Source organism: Cladophialophora yegresii, assembly GCF_000585515.1.
Source record: "Cladophialophora yegresii CBS 114405 chromosome Unknown aczIN-supercont1.6, whole genome shotgun sequence".
NCBI classification, from domain to species: Eukaryota; Fungi; Ascomycota; class Eurotiomycetes; order Chaetothyriales; family Herpotrichiellaceae; genus Cladophialophora; species Cladophialophora yegresii.
Window position 1 is genome coordinate 67,967 of NW_006913050.1, and position 15,381 is coordinate 83,347.

A 15,381-nucleotide genomic window follows, 5' to 3' on the forward strand; every position below is an offset into this window, starting at 1 on the left:
CGTACAAGGCAGGTTTGCGGCTGGCAATCGCCGGCTGTACCTCGTATTCTTTGCGGCAAGCCCAACAAGGTTAAGGGCACCTGCCACAAGAGGAAAGCGGAGATGTTCCAAGCTCCTCTACTAGGCCTGCCTAGTACCACGGTTTGGACCAGTCACAGCTCAGGGAAACTGCTTGGGGATTTTGCTATCATTGCAGAGCTTCACGCTCGCGGACGGCCATGCAGCCCCTTGAGTTGATGACTTTGCTGTTCTGCCAATCAGGCCACCTGGCACCCGCCCACGCGTACGCTGACACGACGGGCTCCTACTGTGCTAGTGGCACCCGCCCGCGGGTGGCCCTCTCCGGGATTGCTGACTTGAAGGCAGGTCTTTAACGTGCTTCCAGATTTCTTGGACACGCTTCCACGGCCAGCGCCAAACCTCTCTGGGTAGTCGGCGAAAGGAGTCCGTTTGGATCAGAGCGCACCTGCCAACGTCAATTGGGCAAAGATCTGTTTTCACCTGCAACCTTTCCCGTCGGTCAACCGACCAGGCTCCCAAGTGACATTTGTCCCAAGCAGGCCGCTACCAGCTACGCCGGGCGCTTTCTGAGCCAGCAGCCAAACACCTTGCAAACGACCAGTTCATGACGCTCGGGCTGGGGACGCAGGGCGTGCTGCCAAATATTGTAGCGCACTTGGACGCATGGGAGAATAATGATCCTCGGATGTTCCACTAGCGCCGCTGCGTCCTGGATAGCCGCAATCAGATCCCCCCAAAGCGAGTTATATCTCATTCGCATTGACCGTCCCTGGACTTCCGCTGCATCTCACATTTGATAAAATACCAAACGCGCCCGACAATTTTCTGTCACAGGCCTTACACACGCGACGCGCTTAATCTACTCTACCACCTGGCTCTCAATATTCGAAAAGAGATAAAAAGCACATCACAGACCACTTCCTGCCTCGAATGACGTCGACCTGGGACCACGATATCAACATGGACTTTGGCTTTGTGAGCTCACCGTCACAATCACCAAGTCAGTCGCTCTTCACCGCCGGTCAATACTTTGACAGCACTTCAGAGGGATCAAGTCCCAACTCACCTCACGTAAGTACCGCCGTGTCGATGCTTGTGGGTCCGTCATTGACTCGCAGGAAGCAAATGAGTCAAATGATGTTCAACCCTGCGTCGATGCAGTACGACATGTATCAGTATGGAAACACAGCGGGCTCCTTCTACCCGACGACACAGACCACCAAGATTCCCGTGGAGTATAACAACGCGGCCACCGTTGATCAGAGTGACCGACGAAGAAGGCGGTCCGGTAGCACCTCGGCCGCCACAACCAAGGACAAGGAATCAATTCCCAACATGCACATGGTAGGTCGACCCAACGCTTCCGCGATCGGCAACGCTTACTGACCGCCAGCAGCGACGAAGAGCTCAAAACCGCGCATCCCAACGGGCTTTTAGAGAACGGAAAGAAAAGCACGTCAAGGGCCTCGAGCGCCAACTAGAAGACCTTCACGAGAAGCACCAAGATCTCCTGCAGTCATATACCCGACAGGCCGATGAAGTGTCTAAGCTCAACGGCAGGATATCGGAGCTGACCGCGGAGCTCAACACTCTAAGGTCGTGTCAGGACCAGTCGTTCAGCGAGATGCTGATGCCCGACAAGTTCGACAAGTTCGACGCCTTCTCAACATCAGACAACATGCTCTACAATGGGCCCGAATGTTACTTTGACAAAAATGCGGTCGACCTCAATTCGGAGTTCGCATTGCATTCATTCGAGGATTCATTGTAGTATACGTTTCTACGATTTGGGCTTGGTTTCGTACCCGGCGTTCGGAGAAGTTTTGAGATACCAACATTTGGAGGCCGGGTTGTCTTCTTCTTGTCGAATGCACTTCAGCGAAAGCGCATAAGGCGCAGCATGGGATGGGACGGGTTTGGCGTCTCGCACGACTAGCGGCTAATGAAAGTATGACGGCAGGTGTCTCAGGGAAAATTCTCAGGCATGAGGAACACTATTAGCGAGAGCCATGACTTCTATAAGGGTTATCAACAATGGGCTTCAGGGAAGAACCTTGTGTGATGTGGTACCCAGTCGACAGAAGGATCAATAGGGTGGGAAATCTAGGTACAATTTGGGAGGCCTGCAGGTCTTGCCGATTGAAAGTACAGAATAGTGGCGTGTACCACGGAGTGATTGGAGAAACCAGCGAGTTTCTCCAGTAACAAGAAATTACCGTGACAATTCATTCACTGGCCACTGTCGCTCCTGCGGACAGCGGGAGACAGACGAAAAGGCAATACGACTCGGTGCAAGTCTAACGTTAAGGCCTTCCTTGAGGACATGCTCATGCCCGGTTTTCCCGACGGCGCAAGTACGTGTCATCGACTGCTTGGTAGGAGAAACTTAAACCTCAGGGCTCTCTCGGCCAGCCGGGCTCAGTCCAGAAACAGCATATACTCTGGCGACTAACACTCGCGATAATGATGCTTGGGACCTTCCATCCCGCGAACACGGGCGTCAACTTGCGAGACTGACTCGACCATGCTTGCCGCCTCGTCCTGCCACACCAGCAGGTGCAACCCTACAATCCCGCAATTGGTTGTAACTGGTCGACCCTGCAGCGCTCTTCAAGCTCCTACGCTCAGGCCTGTCCTCACGCGCGTCCTCTGGCGCCTCAACGATGGACATTAGACTTTGGAAGGTTCTAAGCATCTACGAGGTACGGCTCCGAGCCGATCGCCAAGCTAATTGCCCACCCCAGCTGCCAGCTGCAAACCCTTGGTTCTCAGCCGATTGCCTTATTTGGGTATGCCCTGCACACATTCCCATAGGGCAGCGGTGGTCGCAAAGAAAAGCCTAACTTTGAGAGACCATGAATGGCTGCGTACAAACCAGATTTGCGCAGATAATAGCTGCCCTACTTCACATGTCTGCGCGCACCGCCGGCTCTTTTCCTCTTCTGAGCCCAATATCTCGCACGGTATCGAGGTGGGTGTGCAAGACCATTACCAAGTACGGAGTATAACGGATGGCAATTACCGCTCGGGTTTCTGAAAGTGACGCGGCCAAAGCCTCCCTTATGCCCATGCGCGTGGGATTTGTCGGCGGTAGAATGTGTAATACTCCAGCACCTCGCGATGCGAAGGCGCAACAGCACACCACCCTCGACAGTTCTTCCCCGCGAACGCTCTGAAACCCTTTCAAGCAACGCCGATGGGGAACCACTCATAGTAGTTAGACTCCGAGACCCTTCCCAAGAGCTTCAGACCGTGTCAGCCTGCATCTGCATCTTCCAGTCCGTAGGACAAACCAACCGCTACGGACTCGGACACGACATTGCGTGGGCCATATCATACCCTAGTTGGGGAGAATACGTGAGCTGCCTTCTGTCCCAGAGAGCTGGACCAGGGGTTTCCCTGATTACGACAGGCGTACTCCGTAGACAGGCTGCCATTGTTCCACCCGAGGTTGCGCCATCAAGCTGTCGCCCTACCGTCCGGCTGCCCATAACACTGATTCGTTCACAGCGTCGTATCCCCTAACGATCGGTCAGCCCTGCCCAAGGTGGTATTGCTCTTGGCGTGGCATGGCGTAATATACGAAGAACCGGCAACTGATCATCGACACGACAGCCCGCACGACATCCACTCTTGGTCGTCAATACACCTCGCACACAGAGCTCCATCGAAGTCTAGAACACGTCGTATATTCCTCTACCCTTCTTGCCTGGTTTCCCAGCCACGAATGCCTTGACAAGAATCCGTCTTTACGGATGGGCGACGCATCCAAGACGTGACCGGATGCACCACCCAAGCATCCATCATTGGTCGACGTGGGTTGTAAGTGCGGAAAAGACATAACTATAACACTGCTTGCACTTGATGAACACGAGCTGAGATGCCCCTGGACCCTGGACGTCCGGAGTTGGCAATACTTGTGCGGCAACTGAGTCGTCAGAGCCTGCCAGGACACGCTGCTACCTGCGCGCCCTCTTTCGCAGAACCATATCATTCGGTGCTTTGGCACGTGCCAGCCATGTGCACTCAGTGTCGACATTGCTAGCGTTCCACCGGCATGACCATGACATCATGGCAGTGATGCTCGTAGGTGAGGCTCCTGCAGCAGTCCATGTATTCTGCTCTTGTACTGGACGCAGAAGTGTAGCCTCTTGCGAACACAGCCGAAGTCATCATCAGATAGCGGACCGCCTGATTTGCCGACAAGTATCTGTCAAAGATGAAGATGTCACTGCACAGCCTTTCAGGAGCGATGCACAAGTCTGCTGCGCGCCGGCCTTTCTTACTGCTGTGAGATATCGGTGATCGGATGCATTCTGGTGCTGGTGTTCAAACGGCGCCAGCCGATCATGGGAAGAGCTGAATCAGATCCGGCGAGCGACGTACCGACAGCGTGTCCGTGGAGCTCAGTTTACCCCACCTCGTACAAGGTAGCGCACATGGCTGAGGCTGACGCCACACCGCGAGGCTTGAGGAATGTGGCTCACCTCCGTATCGGGTAAGCAAGTGTAAACATGAGCGGTAGGGCAACACAAACCTTGGAGTCCGCAGTCCTGAAACTCGGCTCACCTGTGCGACGCACCCCGGATGCCTGCGATGAGATCGAGCTTCCCAGCTGATGCGACGTGCAAGGGACTCCGTCCAGGAAAGTCTCGTGACTTTGGCCTCAATTTGACACTCTGAATGAGAGTCGCGTCCCTCCACAAAGGCTCCGTTCATGGCCGCAGCGTCTCATTGAAACTACTGGGCCCATCAGCAATATGAAACATGTCCTCACATTACAGCCTTCGAAGCAGGCTAGCAGACGCCCAAGCCACGTCACTGCGCGCAACACCCAATGCGTCGCCAACCATCCCAAAGACCGGAGCTGGAATCACTAGGAAAACCCGACCACCGGAATACACCCTTCAACTACAGAGGGTCATCGGCACAACGACCAACAGTCCCAGCGGGTTAGCATGTTGTTCTGACACAGACTCCTACGCCTATTGCGCCGGCGCAGTCGCCGTCTTCTCACAGCTCGCCTCCGATGGAACACCCACACATCGATATTACAAAGCTCGACCGACTGCGCCGTCCTTGAATCCTCCTACCTCTTATTATGATAGCTCTCCAGCAAACACCTCGTCGAAGAGGAGGATTAGCACAATTACGCCTCGAAAGCGACTCGATGACTACAACGGTGGTTCGGCGGGTCGAGACTGGTCAGACGAAAACGGCAGCCAGACATGGACCGCAAGAGAACGTATCAAGACTGTTGCTTGCGTAGCGTTAAGTCGCGGTGGGCGGTGGTTAGCCGTGGGAGAGGCAGGGTACAATCCTCGGGTGCTACTCTTCTCCACGGCGGAGGACGCTTCCTGTGAGATACCCGTCTCCATCGTCACCGACCACACTTATGGCCTGCGCTGCGTAGCCTTCAGCCCAGATATGAGGTACCTGGCCACGCTCGGCGACTATAAGGATGGCTTTCTTTTCATATGGTCGTTCAATTCTCGGACGGGCCAATTGACTCTCCATTCCGCGAACAAATGCACCGCCAATATTTGCGACATGACTTTCTGCGGAAATAGCTTGATCACGGTGGGCACGAGATGTGTTCGAATCTGGGGTGTAAATGAGGTGGCGCCGAGACAGTCGCCCACAAGGAAACCTCGATACAAGTCGATGGACACTCAGCCCTCGAGTCCAGGTCCCACGCCATTGGCGGGCCGAAATGTACTTCTAGGCTCCATGGTTGACTGCACGTTCACTTGCACTGTCCCGATCGACGAGAGCACCTTGGTCATCGGAACGGACACCGGATATGTTTGCCTTGTCGACATGGCTCAAAATGTGCTGGAATTGAAGGTGCTCAAGAAACTCGACCTTGCTGTCAGCTCGATTGCCTTTACCCCTCTCTCGAGACAGCTGCTCATGGGCACGTCGCGAGGTGTGCAATGTGAGGACTTTGATGTTCTCTGCAGGGAGACTCCTTCGGCGCTCAGGAGACCGCGGCTGAAAGCCCCACGACTCTCGATTCGCCGTTCACTGGGCCTGCTTCAAGAGACAGAAAAGAGCATAATTGCGATCGGAGGCCTCAGGGGTCATACCATAACCCTGGACAACAATGGCAGCTTGCAGATCCAGAGCAATGGTCCATCAAGCTTGGATGAGCCGTCACCCACGTTTGCGGCTCACAAGAGCGTGATACTCGGTGTGCAGGCCCTTCCTGAGACTGCAGGTCGAGGCGACTTCTTTACATACTCGAAGAATGCTGAGGTCAAGTTCTGGAATACCAATGGTGTTCTGCTGAGGCAAGAGTCTATATCTCTTGATCCCACAGAGTCCGAGGATGACAGTTGTGAAAATGAACTTACGCGGATGCGATATCTCCAAAGCCACGATTCTTTTATTGCTGCGGATCGCTTCGGAGTGCTGAAACTGCTCGACAGTCGCAACTGGGAAGTCAATCACACGGTCCGGGCCCACAGTACGGTCATATCGTGCATTGACATCTTCGATGCTGCTTCACTCGTCGCAACCTGCAGCAGGGACCGGATGGTGCAATTGTTTCACATCAACGGATCTACCTTCTCGCTTATGCAAACGATGGATGATCATGTTGGAGCAGTCAATGAGGTGCTGTTCTCCAACGAAGGTGCGAGGTTACTGTCTTGCTCAGCAGATCGCTCACTGGTGATCCGTGATCGAGTGCTGCGAGAAGAGGGTGGTTCGAAGTCGGTCGCATACCTTACGACCAAAGTCTTAAGCCTCAAGAGCTCTCCTTTGTCGATGGCCATGCTTAACGAGAGCGCCCTCGCGATTTCTACCATGGACCGGTGCGTCACGAGAGTCGATGTCTCGACGGGTACTTTGCTCGATTCGTCAAAGACCGGAGACCCTGACACAAACGACACCGTCTTTCTCAATTCGATGATCACCTTTTCCGGTCAGGACCGCACAGATGGTGCGCAGAAGATGCTCATCGGACACTGCTCGATCGACAAGTCAATTCGACTATACCGTGAGAACATGTCCCTCCTCGTGAGGGAATCTGGCCATACAGAGGGAGTGAGTGATGTAGCACTCCTCGAGCAGTCTGCATCTCGGTCTTTGTTTGTCAGCACAGGACTGGATGGAACAATTCTCATTTGGAACGTCTTGAAGTCTTCATCAGCCACTGCAGGATTCTCGCAGGAGCAGCTTGTCGGGCTGGGACCGGTGAACGAGGAGCACGAGGCGGCTAAAAGAAGTCCTGCTTCGCTCCCACCAATGAGAAAGGTCTTGAGCAAGATTGAGATAGCGGATCTGTCAGGAGCCAATGGTCAACTATCGCCGACTTCGGCCCGTTCATTGTCGCCTGCACGGCTGAAGCGCAAGACATCAAGACTTGCTCTTGCCACTTCGATTGAAGATGTAGACGAGGTACCAACTAGCGACGTGGAGACACGGCCGAGGAGCGCCAGGTCGCCTAAAACACCCAGTCTTGACCCCAGGCGTTCGCCTTCGCCGCCGGTGCGAGCGAAACTAAGAAGCCAACGATCCCGAACTGAGCTCAGCAAGGACCTTGAGCAAAAAGCAGGGGTTACTTCGGAACGATCACCATCCCCACCAGCGATACCATTTCCAGCCACACCCAAGCAGCGGCAAATGGCTAACAATGGCCGATTGCGAAGAGCCCCTTCCGTGCCCTCGGACCTGCGTGCGCAGGCGACAATACAGCATCGTAGGCAGAGCATGAGCCACACATCCGAGTTTGGTAGCCTGGCCATGGCAACAGATCAGGCCGCGCGGATGTTGAAAATCTACAAGAAGAAACTGGTCAACAGCAAGGAATCTGTTGATTTGAACGATCTCGAGTATCAGGTCTCGGGGTTGCTAAAAACCATCAGAGAAAGGAAGGACAGGACGATTCGATTGCAAAAACGGGAGACCGATGCAGCGCGCCAAAAAGAGCCTGTCAAAGCTGCCGCAGCAAGCGACGTTGACCAATTGTCAGTTCTGTTGGCCGGCTCAAGCATGGTCGACTCTCCGACAAGACTGACAGCAGCCGAAGGTTCGGCGGTACCGTACACTTGAGGCGGATTCTATTTGTTTTCGTTGTTTTGGTGCACGTGTGTGATTCGCTTCTGGGGGCCGCATTGAGCCAAATTTCCCTTATGATACCCGGGTGAGTTTGCGGCTAGAGGTCAAGCAATTCTTTTGTGGGGTGTGGTGGGATCTCGACTTTGGACATTCGGTATGGAGCAGGGCATGCGAGGAATGTGACGGACAGAGAACAGAACAATGGAAAATAAAGGGCGCAAATGAACACGCGAAGGCTTTCTGGCGACATGTGGTGGACGAGACAGTCAAGGCCATGTACGCAGGGATTACGGAGTAGTATCAGGGGAAATCGAACATGAGAACGAAGAGCTGTTCCGCTCCTCAGTTGATCTCACTCGTCAATCTGTGAATACCAGTCTGATATTTGACATCTGATGTCTGCTCTCGCAGCTACGCACATATCCCCAGCCTTGCCAGCCTTGCACTGCAGCCTTGTCACTTCCCCGCAGTCGTCATCTTGTGAACTGGGGGCGGGTTGACGATAATTCTCCTGTCTGTACGGTGCGCAGCAGAACGTACTCCCTTCGAGACCTCGTGCCGATCCCAGACAACCATGTCCCCTCCTGATCCTGCCCGTGACGCTGGCCCATCGACATCAACACACCTGCACTACCTAAGGCAAGCCGTCTCGCTCGCGCGCCTCTCCCCACCCAAACCCACCAATTTTCGCGTCGGCTGCGTGATTGTCTCGTTCCCAACCACCGACTCCTCTGGCGCCCACACAGGGACAGGCAACGAAGACGCGCCCCCGACAGGCGAAGTTCTCTCCACAGGCTACACCCTCGAACTCGAAGGCAATACGCATGCCGAGCAGAACGCGCTGACGAAGCTGGCGCGGGGAAGTGAGAATTCAGAACAAACGCAGGAACGGGGACAGGGACAGGGAAAGGAGCAGGAGCAGAACGCGGGCCTAGGCGCTTTGTTGACACCCCGGCGGAACGTCCACCTATACACGACCCTCGAGCCGTGCGGGCTGCGCCTCAGCGGCGCGACGCCCTGCGTGCAGCGGATCATCGCCACGCGCCACGGCAACCCTGAGGGCGGGATCCGGAAGGTCATCTTCGGGGCGCGCGAACCGGGGACCTTCGTCCAGGACAGCCAGGCGCTGAGGAATCTCGACGACGCGGGCGTCCCGTGGGAGCATGTCGGCGGGTTGGAGGCGGACATCCTGGCCGTCGCGAAGGAGGGGCATCATAATGCGTCTGCGTCTGAGCGCGCTGGCGCTGGGGGTGGTGGAAGCCGTGGAACGACGGCTGCTGCTAATACAATCGCACCAGCATCCACGCCCGCACCCCAAACGAGGATAGACGACATATCGCCTGAAGAGAGGAAACGGCAGGAACAGCAGCCGCGGAATCCGAAGAAGAGGATGATGGAGGTGGACTTGTCGCGGTGAGCTGAGCGGGGCTGAGATGAGCTGAGTGTACAGTCATTGTGGGTGAGTCGTCGTTGAAGAGGACAACACTTGAAGAGCGCACCCGCACGCAAGCCCATACCTGTACGCCATCGACCCGGATCGAATACCATGGATGAAGGGGTTCCTCAAACTCCCCAAACAGCGGCATACGAGGCATCCGCCATGGAGGCCGTCGAAGCCACCAATGGAAAGGGACACTCGTCTACAGATGCGAGTATTGGCTCCGCAATGGACACACAAACCTGGCAGTCGTGTCTGGGAGCTGTGTGTGCCCGGTGCAGGTTGACTTCTCTGCAAGAGGATCAACGACCTACCCAGCGACGTGTTCGCTGCTCGCCAATGCCGTCTCGCGTCGGCCGACGACGAAGACGGTAAGCAGCCAGGCATCGCGACAAGGGCAAGGAAGCCGTGCCATATCACGACTGAAGACGTCTAGGCGAATCTCAAAGATGGAAACTAGCAGCAGCAAGTAGGGACTCGAAGATCAAACCAGGATAATGGGTCTTCGGTCATGCTCTCAGAATAGTGGCTAATATCTGTACCGTGTATGTCAAGTTGAGACACTGCTCTAAAGGAGATGCTGGGGAACCTATACACACGGTTCGTCGATAAACTGTCTCGCTGAGGGTATAACTATTCGTCGTCTTATTCCGATGCTGTTGCTCATCATAACGCATTTTGAATTTTGGAAGCCTGCTCTGTCCATGTCCATGTCCATGTCCTGGTCCAGGTCCAATTCCTGTTCCCTAAAGTGTGTCGTTTCCCTCCTTCAACCTTTTCGAGATTCACGCCAGCCCTTCCAACTACACGCCCCTACCTTCAGGAAAGGTCCATCCGAGACAGTGATAACAAAACAGCTCAGAAGCCAGGGATGCTCGTCGTAGGGTGAGCAGAACTGCCGCACTCTCCTGGGTCGCTGTGTATGGACAGTCTTCTGGCAGAGCTGCGAGGACTGTGAGCTTCTACCCGCTCGAGCATGCGCCGGAACAATCCAGGGCTACTGTTGGCTGCTTGCTCAGCCTCGTCCGCTCCTGCGTCGTGGTTTTTGGCGTCCGTCCAGATAGAACGTCGGGCGATCTGCTTCCCTTTACCTTCGGCGGTGGCTGCTTCCTCCCATTCGGCTTCTTTCGCTTGCCACCTTTGTTTATGGTTCTCCTTTTCTGATTCCCAATCCACCCTCGAGTCTGTGGCTTCCGACTGAGCCGCTGAACGTCTCCTGCGTCTGACGCTACTTGTCTTCGACTTCTAGTCAATTCTTGCCTGGGTCAGACTCTTTCGTTTGAGCGGGAAATTGCTGGCCGTCAAGTTATTCCTCAGGCGTATCTTGGAGCTGCTGATCAAAGGTCCGGAATGAGATTTCTTCATTCTCTTTCGAGCAACCATGACGGGCACGGACGATTTCGTGACGAGGTAGTTCGAGAAAGAACCGAGGAGGACACCCTTCAGAGAGCTGCGACCGCGTGTACCTACTACGCAAAGTGTCGGGTCGAGTTCGTCAATCTGGAACAAGAGTTAGCCATTGTCACAAGCAGATGCAAAGCAGACTGACCGCTCCAAGAATCAAATGCTTCGGACTCTTGCAATGAATGACCTCAATCATACACCTCACTTGCAGCGTTGTCTTCCGCACCAATTTCAGAAAATCGTTTTTGAGAGCCTCTACAGCTTTCAGCCGATCCATTTCCTTCCTGGAGACCTTCCTCGCGTCGACGCTGCCAGTCAGACTCTCTGCTTCAACTGCTGGAATGTACCTCGCTTCCTTGCCCAGTCCGATACTGGTCCCACCACCTTGCGTCGTTTGCCGTGTTAGGGTGGCCATGACATCTGAAGCGTCTTTACCAGCCTTATTCCCTTCCGCAGTCAGAACTTCTCTCTCGGCTTCGGTCGTCTTTGCAGCGTTTTCGTCTTCCATGGCGTAGATGGCCAGGAGGGTGTCTCCATCTCTCATCATCGTTCCCACCACCCACTCCATCGCATAGCTTGCCTCGACACTCAGATCGGAGCAGAGAAGATAGAGCCTGGTCGCCCGTTTTCCATCTTCCGCTTCCTGATGGAACTGAGCCCAATTGCCGCGCAGGACCATTTGCACGTGCCGACCAGCGACTGTTGTGTCAAGCTGAGACTCGTTCAATCCTAGCGACTTTGCCTTCCTGATAGCTGCCGCCTCGTCATCCTCGTCGTCAGTTGCGGACGCCACCGACGACCGTCTGGCTGGGGTACTTGTCCCTCCCTTACCATCGTTTAATTTCTCCCCACTCGGACTGGTGATGGAGATCGATGGCTCCAGCAGTGACTTGACAAACTGTTGGGAATGTGATACTCGTTTGACATCCTCTGGTGATGGCGTAGCGCTCGAAGCAGGATATTTCACATCCGGTGCACTGCCGTTAGAGGAAAGCTTCCGTCTTTCTGACCGACCTCTAGTCTCGTCCTCGTCACTGCTCATGTCGTCCTCGCTATCTGCAGCTTCGTCCTCACCACTCGCGTCGTCCTTCGTGACCCTACCCGGGTCCTCTGAGTCGTTGGTGAGCGTCGAGGAACTACCCGACTTCGCCTGGGTCAATCGAAGGTGCGCCTGCCCATCCACTACGGTGCCAGAGTTCGTCGTCAACGGCGCGGGTGGACTATTAGGACCGAGAAGTCCTGGCTTGGAAGTTTCTGGCTTACGAGATGGGGACGAGGGAGATCTCGAATGGCTGGCAGCAGCTGTAGCAAGATTCTGCTTTCCGCGCCCTGCCCCGTGTGAGCCTCCGCGTGGACTTTTGCTATTCGTGGGTGAACGCGACACAGGACCACTGGAGGGGATCGACGCGAGATCGAACTGATAATTCTGCTCAAAACCACGCTTGTCGTCTGTTCCTATCTTAGGCAGCCCGATCGGACGATCAGTTTCTGAGGAGTCTCGCTGTCGCGTGATGATGGGGGAGGCTTTCGTGAGGACGGGAGAGTTTGGTTTGCTGGAATGGGGAGAGGTCCAGCTGCTGGGGTCGGTGGGATCGAGCTCTTTGCCACTTTTCCTTGAAAATGTGGGACTTGTGATTCCCACGCCGATTCCGGCTATTGAGCTGCGTCGAGGAGAAGGGGTGTCGACATCAAGCATACTGCGGACGTGTGGAGGAGGGGTCGCGGTTCTCATCGGTCTGAACTTGGGCACAGGACTCGAGGCACGTCTTATGTCTCGATCGAGGGCCGCGAGAACTTCTCGGTTCTCCTCGTCCAAGAGGGCCTCCATGCTCATCGGAGCTCGAGACCTCGACGAGGGCCGGCTCATGTTTGGGTTGGATGAGCTCTCCGCACGGGGGCCCTGTGATGACGAGGTGGAAGCCTCCTTTTCGCAAGTGTCAAGATGTTACATGCAACAACTTACGGTAAGCAAGAGTGCGAGATGGCGCGTGCTCATAAAGACTGGGAGTAAGTAGAGTTTGACTGTGACCGACAATATTGCTTGCAGCCGCATCACGAGTAGCGAGCGAGTGGCTCGCAGTTTCGCTGGTAGATCAAATCATCACGTCGGCCCAGTCACTGCAGTGGGCAGCTGCTCTTGGCCGGAGGCGGGACGCAGGGCAGCGGCCAATAAATGAACCTGCACAGCCTCTGCCGAGACTCGGGGCTTCAAGAAGGGAAAGGAGGGTCTGAAGAAGCAGCTGGTGCTTGAAGCTTAGGGTAGGCACATGCCGGGGTAGATCTGCCTAGGACATCACGACAGAGTCGCTTGCTGCGGGCTCAGAGGAATGACCAAGGCTGCTTGGGTGCGGGTTTAATACTGACAGGCGACGTTGTCGACGGCGTAAGGCCAGCTACGGAGTATCCTAGGTACTTAAAGACGGAATCCGCCGCCTGCGTAATTGAGGCAGCCTGGCAGCGCCCGTTTCCTTTTGTGGGGCATGCGACGCCTATCGCTGTTATCGCCGAAGCCTATCAAGCCCCGCGATGCCTACACAGTATGGTGGGGGCCACCCGAGGCCGCATTGTGTGAAGCTCGACCTGGCCTGTCATGAATGGGTGGTAATGTGTGGTGCTTGTGCTACGCATCATGCAGTAGAGCTGCTACTTACAGCACCTCGTGTTCAAGCAGACTGGCTCACCCTTAGAACAAGCCTGTTCAGCTTCATTATTGGCTGCTGACCATTGACGCTCTCGTCCGTTTTCAAGCTTCAAGCTGCTCCAAGGCGTCCGCAGTCGTAACCATCATCATCAACCTTGGACCATGGCTGTTTATCCGAGAGCTATGCCTTGTTCCACCTCTGGAGCTGCTGACCTACAGTAGCTAAGCACATCGCTGTCCAAGTTCCATGCTGCTCCGGGTCTTTCCCATTAGATATAATCCCCAGCCTCCCCGTTTTGAGATGGCTAACGATCTGCCCTTCCCCGTTGCTGTGTGGCCGGCATGATGCTCCTCGTGCTACTGACTGTTCTCTCAGGCCTGGTGATACAATCTCTTTCTCAGAATTCCTGTGGAACAGATCAAAATCCATACTGCGCAGGCAACAGTATATTTGAGCAACTATGCTGTCCTTACCCCAACGTCTGTTACTGGCAAAACCGCGATGGGACGCCGGGCTGCTGTCCAGCAGGCCAAGTGTGTGATGGATCTTCGCCTTACTCTCCGTCGACACCGAAACCGAGTCTGACGTCAACTATCAGGGCGACCACAATCCAACCATCCACAATTACGATAACGTCGACCCCGACTCCGGCTCCGACCACTGCGGGCGGCGGAGGCGTTATCATTATCAGCACCGTCCCAAACAGCCCGAGCATTATTACTGTCACGTCGCAACCGAGCATCAGCGTGACGACCATCACGACGCAACCGAGCACCAGTGTGACCACTATCACGACGCACAATCCTTGCGGCGGAGCTGTTTGCTCAACCATAACATCCGCTGGCGGCGGGGTGTACTCGACTGTAACATCCGTGGTGGGCGGTGGTTTTTCTACCGTGACCTCGGGCGCCGCCAGCGTCTTTTCGAGTGTCTCTGGCGTCCTGGTTGGCCAACCCTCGGCCACACCACGCTCGGCAATTGCCTCGATCGTGATGGTAGTGCTGGCGGTTTCGATTGCAGTGATATGGAGTACTTTTGGCTGAGGTGCTCTGCGAAATGTACAAATCACCCAAGCGGCCGCACACTCGGATTGCCCGCGAGCAGACGTCCTGAAGGTCAACGCCGACGCATTCACACGTCTGCGGCTGGGAGCGGCCTTCTTACATGTTTGACTAGGTCATTTGCTGCCAGCCGGGTTCAGAGACACAGGTTTCCACATAAGTAAGGGTCTCTTTCTATTGGGCAGAGAACCGTTCTTAGAATGCTTCCGCTGTCAACCATATTCGGTGGATCATTCCAAACACCACTAGCACGAGAATGGACGGTCCCTCCTTCCACGACTGCAGAAAGCCCCAGACGTCAGCTTGGAAGTCGGCAAGAGTAAAAGGTCGCTCGAGGCCGAAGCACTGCCAGAACGCCGACCGACCACCCACCGGTTTACATGGACAGGCTATGTGCTCCCGCGCGATCTCGCGGTGTCTTAGTACCCTGGGCGATACGCGTGGACTGTCTCGCCTCTCATGCAGCGCATCCGAGACAAAGCAGTGCGGCGGAGGAGTGCTACGTCCCAGATGCAAGATATATACAGTGTACACAACGGATAAAGGCTCGCAGCAGGAGGTGTTTTTACACAATGGGGCCATCGGAACCACCACTCTCTCATGGAGAATAGGAGTCAACGTGCTGTGTGCAAGTGAATAGCTTCACTTGAAACTTGGTGGTCACGGGCACAGACGGGGTTTCCTTCCTAGAAGACCAAAGCGGAGACAGATTAGAGACCGAAATCAAGAAGGGCAACGCAAAGAGATGCCC

General features: G+C 55.1%; 5 protein-coding genes across 5 annotated transcripts; 4 read left to right on the plus strand and 1 right to left on the minus strand.

Moving 5' to 3' along the window:
* Positions 1-981: 981 nt before the first annotated feature.
* On the plus strand, positions 982-1,792 carry A1O7_08026 (uncharacterized protein; the record flags this gene model as incomplete). Its single annotated transcript, XM_007762021.1, has 2 exons — positions 982-1,365; positions 1,418-1,792. The coding sequence occupies 2 exons, from the start codon at positions 982-984 to the stop codon at positions 1,790-1,792; spliced, it is 759 nt and encodes a 252-aa protein (XP_007760211.1).
* A 2,996-nt stretch (positions 1,793-4,788) lies between these two features.
* A1O7_08027 (uncharacterized protein) lies at positions 4,789-8,079 on the plus strand (the record flags this gene model as incomplete). The annotated part of the gene is made up of 1 exon (XM_007762022.1): positions 4,789-8,079. The coding sequence occupies one exon, from the start codon at positions 4,789-4,791 to the stop codon at positions 8,077-8,079; it is 3,291 nt and encodes a 1,096-aa protein (XP_007760212.1).
* A 580-nt stretch (positions 8,080-8,659) lies between these two features.
* On the plus strand, positions 8,660-9,502 carry A1O7_08028 (uncharacterized protein; the record flags this gene model as incomplete). The annotated part of the gene is made up of 1 exon (XM_007762023.1): positions 8,660-9,502. The coding sequence occupies one exon, from the start codon at positions 8,660-8,662 to the stop codon at positions 9,500-9,502; it is 843 nt and encodes a 280-aa protein (XP_007760213.1).
* Positions 9,503-10,768: 1,266 nt separating this feature from the next.
* On the minus strand, positions 10,769-12,794 carry A1O7_08029 (uncharacterized protein; the record flags this gene model as incomplete). The annotated part of the gene is made up of 2 exons (XM_007762024.1): positions 10,769-11,023; positions 11,073-12,794. 2 exons carry the CDS (start codon positions 12,792-12,794, stop codon positions 10,769-10,771), a joined length of 1,977 nt encoding a protein of 658 aa, XP_007760214.1.
* Positions 12,795-13,898: 1,104 nt separating this feature from the next.
* On the plus strand, positions 13,899-14,612 carry A1O7_08030 (uncharacterized protein; the record flags this gene model as incomplete). Its single annotated transcript, XM_007762025.1, has 2 exons — positions 13,899-14,296; positions 14,348-14,612. Exons 1-2 carry the CDS (start codon positions 13,911-13,913, stop codon positions 14,610-14,612), a joined length of 651 nt encoding a protein of 216 aa, XP_007760215.1. The 5' UTR covers positions 13,899-13,910.
* Between the last annotated feature and the right edge of the window lie 769 nt (positions 14,613-15,381).